Raw genomic sequence first — 12,182 nt, forward strand, 5'->3', positions numbered from 1 at the left:
CGCATGAAGCAATTTGGGTGAAGGAGTTCATCACCGACCTAGGAGTCATACCCAATGTGTCGGGGCCGATCAAACTCTTCTGTGACAACACTGGAGCTATTGCACTTGCCAAGGAGCCCAGGTTTCACAAGAAGACCAGGCACATCAAGCGTCGCTTCAACTCCATTCGTGAAAATGTTCAATATGGAGACATAGATATTTGTAAAGTACATACGGACCTGAATGTAGCTGATCCGTTGACTAAACCTCTCCCTAGAGCAAAACATGATCAGCCCAGAATTCCATGGGTGTTCGATTCATCACAATGTAACTAGATTATTGACTCTAGTGCAAGTGGGAGACTGTTGGAAATATGCCCTAGAGGCAATAATAAAAGGATTATTATTATATTTCCTTGTTCATGATAATTGTCTTTTATTCATGCTATAATTGTGTTATCCGGAAATCATAATGCATGTGTGAATACATAGACACCAACATGTCCCTAGTAAGCCTCTAGTTGACTAGCTCGTTGATCAACAGATAGTCATGGTTTCCTGACTATGGACATTGGATGTCATTGATAACAAGATCACATCATTGGGAGAATGATGTGATGGACAAGACCCAATCCTAAACATAGCACAAGATCGTATAGTTCGTTTGCTAGAGTTTTTCCAATGTCAAGTATCTTTTCCTTAGACCATGAGATCGTGTAACTCCCGGATGCCGTAGGAGTGCTTTGGGTGTACCAAACGTCACAACGTAACTGGGTGACTATAAAGGTATATTACGGGTATCTCCGAAAGTGTCTGTTGGGTTGACACGGATCAAGACTGGGATTTGTCACTCCGTATGACGGAGAGGTATCTCTGGGCCCACTCGGTAATGCATCATCATAATGAGCTCAAAGTGACCAAGTGTCTGGTCACGGGATCATGCATTACGGTACGAGTAAAGTGACTTGCCGGTAACGAGATTGAACGAGGTATTGGGATACCGACGATCGAATCTCGGGCAAGTAACGTACCGATTGACAAAGGGAATTGTATACGGGGTTGCTTGAATCCTCGACATCGTGGTTCATACGATGAGATCATCGAGGAGCATGTGGGAGCCAACATGGGTATCCAGATCCCGCTGTTGGTTATTGACCAGAGAGCCGTCTCGGTCATGTCTACATGTCTCCCGAACCCGTAGGGTCTACACACTTAAGGTTCGGTGACGCTAGGGTTGTAGAGATATGAATATGCAGTAACCCGAAAGTTTTTCGGAGTCCCGGATGAGATCCCGGACGTCACGAGGAGTTCCGGAATGGTCCGGATGTGAAGAATTATATATAAGAAGTGCAGTTTCGGCCATCGAGAGAGTTTCGGGGGTCACTGGTATTGTACCGGGACCACCGGAAGGGTCCCGGGGGTCCACCGGGTGGGTCCACCCATCCGGAGGGCCCCATGGGCTAAAGTGGGGAGGGGAACCAGCCCATAGTGGGCTGGTGCGCCCCCCTTGGCCCACCCCATGCGCCTAGGGTTGGGAACCCTAGGGTGGGGGGCGCCCCACCTAGCTTGGGGGGCACTCCACCCCTTGGCCGCCGCCCCCCCTTAGGAGATCCCATCTCCTAGGGCCGGCGCACCCCCTAGGGGGCCTATATAAAGGGGGGAGGGAGGGGCAGCCGCACCCTTGACTCTTGGCGCCTCCCTCTCCCCTGCTACACCTCTCCCTCTCGCAGAAGAACGGCGAAGCCCTACTGCGGTGACTGCTGCATCCATCACCACGCCGTCGTGCTGCTGGATCTTCATCAACATCTCCTTCCCCCTTGCTGGATCAAGAAGGAGGAGACGTCACGCTGACCATACGTGTGTTGAACACCGAGGTGCCGTCCGTTCGGCGCTAGGATCTCCGGTGATTTGGATCACGTCGAGTACGACTTCCTCATCCCCGTTCTTTGAACGCTTCCGCGCGTGATCTACAAAGGTATGTAGATGCAATCCGATCACTCGTTGCTAGATGAACTCATAGATGGATCTTGGTGAAACCGTAGGAAAATTTTTGTTTTCTGCAACGTTCCCCAACAAAAAACAATTTATATTTCTTAGGCTAATCCACATTCAAAATAGACACGTTATTTATCCACGGTCTGGTCCAGACTCGTCGGCGGACACGGATATCAAAGTCGGGAATTCACTCATGTCCCTTAAATGTCCATCCCTGTGTTTTCGTGTTCTCAACACTCAAAATAATTATAAAAAATAGCACAATTCATCCATAACTAACATGCAAATGTACTTACTATAACAATAGTTCAAATGTAAATGTTCCATCCAAAATAACCAGATGTTCAACAAGTTATTTGAATTCATTGATTTCAAATTCAATGATACTCGAGTCAGAATCCACACATGTCGTCGCACGCACAGTGTGCCTTGAGCTTCATCCAATAGTGTTTGAACGTAAATGACCTGCCCTCTGTCCTGTGGTACAATACAGCAACCCATCCGCCCAATCAAACATGATGATTATCAAGTTACTACATTGAGTTAATCAATGAATTGACCAACAGGTAGAGCAACAAGAGGCAAAATTATGATCCCAATGGTTGGCGAGCTCCGTGGCCACCTTCTCTCCTCCTGTGCAATCACACTATAAAATTTCATGACGAAGTTGGAGATGATGTACCACCGATGGGCTAGTGATTTCACATTGCTTTCACGGGTCACCTGCAAGTCGTAGGGCGTGAAGTGCTTTTGCTCATGAAACGAAACATGCATGTTTTGCTACAAAATCAAGACCCTTGCCTAATGCCTACAAAATCCGTATATACGACCTTCCACGCATCACACATAAACTCTCTTCCATCACTTAGTACCCTGTCATCACGCTTACTCTAGAAAACAACAAGAAGTTCAATAAAAGAAGTTGAATGCCATTTTAGCAAACACCTGCCGGCGTGGTTTCCGCCATGGACGACATTGGCAGGGGACGGAGGGTACCTGCGTATGGACGGATCCTAGATTTATGACGACGATGTAGTCCAAGGCAGGCAGACACATGTGTGGGAGTTGCGGACGTCCAACATTTCCGGGCGGCGGCCAGAGAGGTACACCGACGAAATCGAAAGAGGAGGGTGTGGATGTAGAGCAAGGGGCGCAGTGGAATGTCGTGGTGGTTCGGACGCCGTAAAACTACCTCCAGCTTGCGTCCAGTTGGCGAAATTTCGGATAAGTGGACGCATCTGCGGACAAATACTTAGATGGAAAACTACATCCGAACAACTCAGTTCGAACATACGCGGGGTTTTGCGGGTGCAGATGCCCTTACTACTTGTTCTAGTTCTATGATCCGGTCTTTGCAATTTTAGCTTTTGACCTCCCTCCAAAGGTTTTTAATTTCATAAACAAAATAATTTCAGACCTCACCAAAACATTCGAATTTCAGAAAGTCAACATATTTTGAAAATGTTTTGGATATTTAGATTTCAAATCTTAAGCTAATTTAAAATCCTTTTGAAATTAGGTTGAATCTGGCTCGGAATTTCGGGGTTACAAATATTTCGGGCCCCACCTAGTTACGCGAAATTTAATTGGAATTTTTAACCCTGCTCCCTCCACATTATTTGTGCGCGGGTCTTATTATACGGCTATTTCATTGCTTAGGAGTTAAGACCAGAAATAAAAAGGAGTTAAGACCAATATTCTTTACCCAATTGGAGAAAGCTAATTGTGACCCTTTTAACAACGGGGAAATGGCAGTGCACCGGCCCCTGGAGGGGAATGGAGTCATGGCCGCAGCGCGTTGGACCGCGTCAATCGACCTCCCAACCGCTCCGGCTCGTGCTCACTGGCGCGCGCCATTAAAGCGATGAGCACAGCAATGCCGCCCGCTTCTAGATTCCCAGAAAAAGAAAACCAGGCTCGCTAGCCATGCCCATGGCCAGCTTGCTGCCGCCGGTACACAGTACAATACCAGTGGCGTACTACTCCTCCTCGCCCGCGTCCGCATTAAAGGACACACACCGGAGCTCGCATTCATGGCTCCTTTCAGATGGTAGATGGCTCGCATTTACGCCCGCCACAGTACTCTCGTCTCCACCCGTCTCGCCCCGGCCCGCTATATATCGCTCCACCCACTCCGCCATTGACGACACTCCTCACCTCCCTAGCTAGCTAGCTCATCCATCGAGCTACTTCCTAGGTACGTACATACACGGCCCACACTCACTGCATGTCATTCCTCGTCCTCCGGTAGCCAGCTTAGCGGGAGACATCGATCGGCCTCCAGGGACAGGGGTCGGGATCGTGCGCTGGTCGGGCTCGAAGAGGGGGGCAAGATGGACGTCAACGACGTGCTGCTGCTGGCGTCGGCGGTGGTGCTGGGGCTGGTGTGGTGGCGGCGGTGCTCCAAGACGGGCGGCGTCGACGGCCTCCCCCCGGGCCCGCCGGGGTGGCCGGTGGTGGGCAACCTCTTCCAGGTGATCCTGCAGCGCCGCCCCTTCATGTACGTCGTGCGCGACCTCCGGGAGAAGTACGGGCCCATCTTCACCATGCGCATGGGCCAGCGCACCCTCGTCATCGTCACCGACGCCGACCTCATCCACGACGCGCTCGTCAAGCAGGGCCCCATGTTCGCCAGCCGCCCGGCCGACAGCCCCATCCGCCTCCTCTTCAGCGTCGGCAAGTGCACCGTCAACTCCGCCCCCTACGGCCCGCTCTGGCGCGCGCTCCGCCGGAACTTCGTCGCCGAGATCGTGTCGCCGCAGCGGGTCAAGGGCTTCTCGTGGATCCGGGAGTGGGCCATGGGCAACCACCTCCGCCGGATACGCGCCGAGCACGCCAAGACCGGCGCCGTCCGCATGATGGCCAGCTGCCGCCTCACCATCTGCAGCATCCTCATCTGCATCTGCTTCGGCGCCAAGATCCCCGACGAGCTCATCGTGGAGATCGAGGAGGTGCTCAAGGACGTGATGATGATCTCCCTGCCCAAGCTCCCGGACTTCCTGCCGCTCCTCACGCCGCTCTTCCGGAGGGAGCTCGCCGAGGCCAAGAACCTGCGCCGGCGGCAGCTCGACTGCCTGCTGCCGCTGGTGCGCGCGCGGCGGGAGTTCCTCCGGACCGGCGGCAACGCGTGCAAGGCGGACGGGGAGGGGAACAGGGTGATCGGCGGCGTGGAGATGATGAGCCCGCCCGGGGAGGCGTACGTGGACTCGCTGTTCGACCTGGAGCCGCCGGGCAGAGGGAAGCGGCTCGGCGAGGAGGAGCTGGTCACGCTCTGCTCCGAGGTGATGAGCGCCGGCACCGACACCAGCGCCACCGCGCTGGAGTGGGTCATGATGCACCTCATCCTCGACCCGGCGGCGCAGGAGAGGGTCTACGACGAGGTCGTCGCCAAGGCCGGCAAGACCGCCCGGATCACCGAGGCCGACGTCGAGGCCTTGCCCTACCTGCAGGTGATTAATCCACTCATTCCAATTCTATCGTACTCTACATTTTGACATCATCAACACTTGGGCCAGATTAATTAACTTAGCAAATTGCTTTACTACATGGTTGATGCAAGCTCGTTTGGGCAAGTCAATTCTATGAAATTGCTGCCCTTAAAGTAGACATTTGGCATTACCCTTGATAGAAGTCCACTTTAGCACTATGACACATCAGCAACATGAACTGATAATCACAAATAAGTTGATCTATCAGCTAATTAATCAACTAAACTTTCACAGTTTGTGATTGGAACACAAGCATCACACCATCACCATCAGTCGATCGGTCCCATCTTTGCTTTCCTTTTCCTGTTTAAGGACCATCACCACACCTGCGAACCAAGATTGCGGCTACTAATTAAGGATAGTTGACGTAGGGATTAATCTAAGCAGACACTCCTGCAGCTGGCCACTCAAGTGTAGCTGGTGTTCAAATGATCACTCACGACCGATGATTTGGACACGAAAACAGATATGAAAATGACGTTCGCTACCTCATCATCAGTGAGCCAGGGTCAACTGAAAGCGACCCACAGAGTACTATTACATTCAAAAAAGAAAGATCCAATTTTCGGCGCCTGCAGCCCAGCAATTTTCGGTGCCAAATTTCTGGCGGCGGTGTACGTGGCTAAATATTTTGTTGATCGCAGGCGGTGGTGAAGGAGACGTTCCGGCGGCACCCGCCGAGCCACTTCGTCCTCTCGCACGCGGCGACGCGGGACACCGAGCTGGGCGGGTACCGGGTGCCGGCAGACGCGAGCGTGGAGTTCTACACGGCGTGGGTGACGGAGAACCCGGAGACGTGGCCGGACCCGGACGCGTGGCGGCCGGAGCGGTTCCTCGAGGGCGGCGAGGGCCACGACACCGACATCACCGGCACCCGCGCGCTCCGCATGATGCCCTTCGGCGCCGGCCGCCGCATCTGCCCCGCCGCCACGCTCGGCGTGCTCCACATCCAGCTCACGCTCGCCAACATGATCCGCGAGCTCCGGTGGACTCCCCCCGCCGGCGAGGGGCCGCCCGACCCCACCGAGACCTTCGCCTTCACCGTCGTCATGAAGAACTCGCTCCGGGCCGGCATCGTCGAGCGCAACCATCCGCCGCCGGTGGCCGCGCATTGATTGCCTCCGTCCACCCAGAATGCACGGCGCGGCGCGGCGCGCACGTACCCCACGTCACGGATAGGTGGTTAATGGCGGGGTGTCATGCCTCATCAAGAAGATATAGATAAAATACTGCGGCGTGACATCGGATCTGCTAGTGGCTGCTGCTCGTTGGACATCGTGATGCAATGCGACGTCTCTTAAATTTTAGCGTCATGTTATTTATTTTCTTCTCTTCTCTTGATTAGTGCTCGATCCCCTTCTCTTCTTCTTTCTTCTTTCTTCTTCTCTTGAATTCTTGATTTGATCCACAAATGTACCTATAACCTGCTGCTGTTCCTTGGAGTATATTTTTGTTGCAAGAAAAAAGTTGGCTAATTTTAAGGAGTACTAGGCGTTTTGGAGGATGGGCTCCATAAAGCCTGTTATTTACCCAAAAAAATAAACACTTTCTGTTTCAAAACATTCTGGATAGAAATACAAGTATACAACGATGTAATGTGTGTGCGTGTGTATGTGTGTAATATATCATGATGAAATATCTTGAATTGCGAGCTATTTTTCTTGGTGCAGCTCTCATTTTAATGTTGTATTTCATCCTGAAAATGTACACACATGTAAATTATCTCTCCGGTTGTATGTGTATTTTTTTTGGCAGATTTTTTTGAAACACAAAAGTATGAATTTTTAAAACTTGTCCTCCATGGAGCTCGAGCTCTGTTTAGCATTTACGCGTTTTAAGCTCCTACTACAGTATGAAGGCTGGTGCAACAGAGTTCCGGGTCTGCTTCCGTTAGAGCAAATGAATGAACCAAATTTTAGGTTAATAATCAATTAAAATCCGTATAAGTTAGTACGTACGTGTGTGACTGAAAACATCAAGTCAGGGCTGCAAGTTGGTTTGGTCAGAGGTAGCAATTGATGCTTGATGCGCCGAAAGACGCCATGGTTCAGCCATCCATGTTTATGCAGTTGTGCCATTAAGCCGACATTTGAGCTTTGAACCAAGAATAATGTACTACATTGTGGGAAGACGAAGATGAGACGTGAGAGGGACATCCTCGCTTGCTGTTCCAGCTAACGGGCATGGACATGAAGAAGCAGGACTTCACTTCGGATGGTTGGTGCGCGGTAGTGATCAGAAGCATGGCTTAAGTGAGTGGCAGTTAGGGATTGGGTTCCATGTAAACTAGGCCTACATTGCTTGGTTATATCGAGAGTATTAAGAGTGGAACATTTATGTTGCAAGGCTAGGTCTAGTAGGGTCCTTTCATGTAGGGACACCTGTTTCTAATTAGGATCACGCGTGCATGAATGAGATCCTTTCATGTGAGGGGGCAAATCAGGACAACATGTACCAAATCCTCAAATGGTTTTGTAATAAAATTTACACATTTGAGAAACGTCGGACCCATAAAATTTTCATCGGCGACAGTCAATCTCGGATGAGGCCGAAGGGGAGGTGACGTGGGGAGCACCGCCGACCCCGACTAGGCCTAGCCAGGACCTCGTCGAAGACACATAGACGGTGCCGTGAGCAAAGTGAGCTGCGGTGTTCTAGGTAGAGGGCGGGGCGGGGGAGGACTTTGGGGGGGGGGGGGGGGCGGGGGGGGGGGGGGGGGGGGGGGGGGGGGGGGGGGGGGGGGGGGGGGTCGCCTAAATATCTATTCGCCAATGAGGTTTGCAGGAATGACCAGGGTGGCAGCCGCACGACAGGGGTGGGAGGCCATGGGAGTGTGGGATTGATTGGCTGCAGGGAAGGTTGAAGATGCATCGTGGCCGTTGGATCACCATCCGACGGTCCAATTTTTTTGATGGGGTGCAAGAAAGGGAATTAAAGAATTCGACTAATAGGTGCTCCCTACAAATTATGGGATCTAGTGATCTAAACTATACATGTACGGGTTAGGACGGTTTTTTTCATTCTCAGGTACCTGATTTTTTTGTGTCAGTCACCTTCTTTCTTTTTTTCCTTCCTTACTTCCTTCTGGCACGCCAAACCTTGTCGGAGAAGAAGAAACATCACCGGGGGAGCACCAAACCTATTATCTATCTTAGGTAGGGGAGCCATAGCCTCATTATCTATCATAGGGGGAAGCCACACCCCCATTATCTATCTTCAGGGGCGTGTAGGGGATCGCCGGAGGTTTTCATCAGTGGTGTCGGCCATAGAGGGATGGCCGGGGCGGTGGGTGGAGTATGAGGGAAGGGCGGCAAGGGGTGCGCAGTAGCGTTGCCGGCCGCGGCCCTCGGGTGGTGGAGGCCGGCAGTTAGTGTGGGGCAAGTTGGCGGCGGCGTAAGAAGGAAGCCGACAGTTAGTGTGGATTGCCGGAGGTTTTCATCAGTAGTGTCGGCCACACGTCCATTATATATATATATATATATATTCAGGGGGGATGTAGGGGATTGCCGGAGGTTTTCATCAGTAGTGTCGGCCTTAGAGGGATGGCCGGTGCGGTGGGCGGAGCTTAAGGGAAGGGCGGGGCGGCAAAGAGTGTGTGGTAGTGCCGCCGGCCGCGGGTGGTGGAGGCCGACAGTTAGTGTGGGGCAGGTTGGCGGCGGTGTAAGGAGGAAGAAGGAAGGGAGGAAGAAGATGAATAGTACACGATCTATTCTAGGCTCTTGGATGAAGATCTGGCGGTCCAGATAAGAAGTGACCCATGCAACCGTTTTTTTTTCAGGTACGTGACAAACAAAGCCTCCTGTCGTGTACCGCGTGTCATTTTGGTGCCTAGCCTAGACACATAGCATGATTTAGAAAAGCCATGGTACTACAAACGAACTGAAAATTCGCAAGACCTCTTTTGTACCTCGTCAATGGAGTACGCTAAAGACTGTGACCGATCGAAAGAGGGAGACCAATGCCGGTGGTTGGACGACGGCCGGGCCATGAACGCGCGACACCGTAGGTCCGTCGCAATCGATTACACCGGGCGAGTTGCCGGGGCCGGGGAGGTGAGGTTGGAAGCCTGTTGGAGTGCACTGTGCGTCCAGATCCCAGTGCAGGAAGCACTGCGTCATGCATGGCGACCAGCCAGCCTCGCCATTCTCTTTTCTGTTTACACTGGTCTACGGAGAGCCAAGACTTTGCAACAGGGCGAGGAGGAGCTGGCCATCTTTGACGCGGCTCGCCGTGACCTGTCCGGCCGGCCAGTTCGTCAGGGATTCACATGCCCACATTCACTGCGTTAACCCCACCCAATAAATGGATCCAACACCCGCGTCAGTGCGTCGATCCACCACCATGCCAGCGCCCGCGTCGATCTGATCTTAATTTCTACCGCGTGCAGCGCAGGGATTCCTCCCCTCTTCTAGATGGATCATGCGTGCGTGGACCGTGGCGTCGTTGTGTCGTACGCGAGCGGACGCCGGGGATGCAAGGACAGATGGAGAATTGAACGCGGGCTGGGCCACCGGAGTAACTCCGGCCGGCCGGCGTGCTCTCCTCCCGGCCGGCCGCGATCCGCACGGCAGCATGGTAGTTGATCAATGCGTCATTGTTACCGTGGTCCTGACCGCGACGGGTGGCCGCACCTAGTCAAACAGCTCAATGCTACTCCTACTTGCTGCTACACTGGACTGTAGCAGAGTTTGCACCACTGACAAATTACACCGTCACATGCATGAATGCATCTACTGGCGTGAACGGCCATGTCAGGGTGCATCTACATACGTACTGTCGCATTGTGTTTGTGACTCTTCGTCAGGAGAGTAGAGGAGCCCAAGGTTGTCGCGCGGAGCCAGATGGAGCGCACCACCATGATGAGTCAACATTAGAGCTACTACAGCCGGGCACCTTAAACTGACCTCAAGCGTCCAGACGGACGGCCAAGTCACTGACCGGGCATCCCTCATATCTAGCCTCTCGAGGCCAAATTCGGCTATTTAAGCCGGTTGGCGTCCACCAACCCTAGCGCATCCACCTCCTCCTTTTTCGCGCGGCCAGCCCGAGCCCGTCCACATCCTCTCTCCCGCTCCGCCGCTTTTCCCACGCTCTCCAGCTTCGCCATGGTCCGGCAGAAAATAACCACGTTCACTATGCTCACGCCGAAGCGCCGGTACCAGATCGAGCAGGAGATCCAGGCGAGGCGCACCGCGCGCATCGCCCGCTTCACTACCGGGGTGCCTCCGGACTCGCCGAAGGCGGAGGGGTAGGAGGGACATGAGCAGCAACCGGAGGAGGACGAGGCGAAGCAGCCGAAGCAGGAGCTGGCGATGGCTCTGGGCTTCAACATGGAGGACGCGGAGGTGGAGTTCGCCATCGCCCAAACGACCGAGATGGCAGAGCAGCAGGCCATCCTGGAGTCCATCCTGGATGTGGCCTATGTGGAGGTCAACTGACAGCTCACTCGGCAGGAACGGGCGGCGACCGACGAGGTCGAAGCGGAGATAAGCGCAGAGGAGCCGGAGGAACCGCAGGAGGCGGAGCTGCGCCTCGCCAGTGGCGGAGCCACCTCCTGGCGACCTTGGGCATCTGCCCGGGCTCTGCCCAAATACCTCCATTAAATTACACTAAGAGACTGAGAATCAATCACCAGTCTTTGTGGGCAAATACCTATGGAGCACACCCCTTTGTATTTTGCCCCGGCTCCATGGACGGGCTAGCTCCGCCACTGGCCTGCGCCCATGTACCCGGAGCCGAGCATAGAGATAGTGGACATCTCCGATGAATATTGTGGTAATTGATCTGCGTATTAAGTGAATTTTATTATTTGCATGCTTTTGTATGAATTTAATTTTTGTATTAGGCATTAGGATGTAGATAAGCAAATATGAGGACTAACCGGTCACTTCCGCGGACGATCGTCCGCGGGCGTTCGAAGGCCGTCTGGTCCGGTTGCATATAGTGGCGGAGCGTAGTGGGGAAAATTCCGGGCCCTGGCCCCCCCTTCCAAAAGAAAAATTTATCAAATACACTTACTTATCTGCTAATTGCTCTACTAATCGTCCGGCGTCTCTGATCACCCTAGCCTTTTCTATGCCATATACACTCATTTGGCCCCTTCTAATATTTGATTCACGCTCCGCCACTGGTTGCAGATGCTTTTATCGACCATGCGTCGAACAGCTGGCGAGGCAGTTCTCTAACTAACGACGCCATGAGATCATTCCTAATTAGTCACAAACCCATGCATGCGTATCCAGCTATAATGTGCGTGCATGATTAATCCACCGTGTCCCGATCGTCAACGTAATTATCAATGGACCATCGTATCGTATCTCCCACTTGTTCATGTGTCATCCTGTCTGCTGCTTGGCTATGGTTTTACATGCATCTGCATGACGGAGACGTCTCAACCAAACGGTGTGCCCTAGCCGGCTTAACCATGGAAAGCAACCGATCGTCAACCGCCTAACGGAATTCCTGGTTGCATGGGGAAGGAAAAAAACATGCCTAACGGAATGAACCTCTTCTCCACCTTACATTTAGCTACATGCCCTTGATCATTTATAGGATGAGACGGCACGCACGTTAGGTCCACCGCGGATGATGTTGAGCGAGTCCCTGTCATCTAGAAAACCTCTCGGAAGCGGGAGGCATTCAACGATGGATCGATGTAGTCCAGCATGCCGCATGCAATATTAGGGAAGGGCCGTGCGCGCGACGGGTGTGTCGCACCAAC

General features: G+C 52.8%; 1 protein-coding gene across 1 annotated transcript; it reads left to right on the top strand.

Moving 5' to 3' along the window:
* The first annotated feature begins 4,100 nt into the window (after positions 1 to 4,100).
* On the top strand, positions 4,101 to 6,942 carry LOC125520882 (cytochrome P450 77A3). Its single transcript, XM_048685926.1, has 2 exons — positions 4,101 to 5,422; positions 6,106 to 6,942. Exons 1-2 carry the CDS (start codon positions 4,307 to 4,309, stop codon positions 6,574 to 6,576), a joined length of 1,587 nt encoding a protein of 528 aa, XP_048541883.1. The 5' UTR covers positions 4,101 to 4,306; the 3' UTR covers positions 6,577 to 6,942.
* The last annotated feature ends 5,240 nt before the right edge of the window (positions 6,943 to 12,182 follow it).

The sequence above is a fragment of the Triticum urartu genome, chromosome 7 (genome assembly GCF_003073215.2).
Source record: "Triticum urartu cultivar G1812 chromosome 7, Tu2.1, whole genome shotgun sequence".
Taxonomy (NCBI): domain Eukaryota; kingdom Viridiplantae; phylum Streptophyta; class Magnoliopsida; order Poales; family Poaceae; genus Triticum; species Triticum urartu.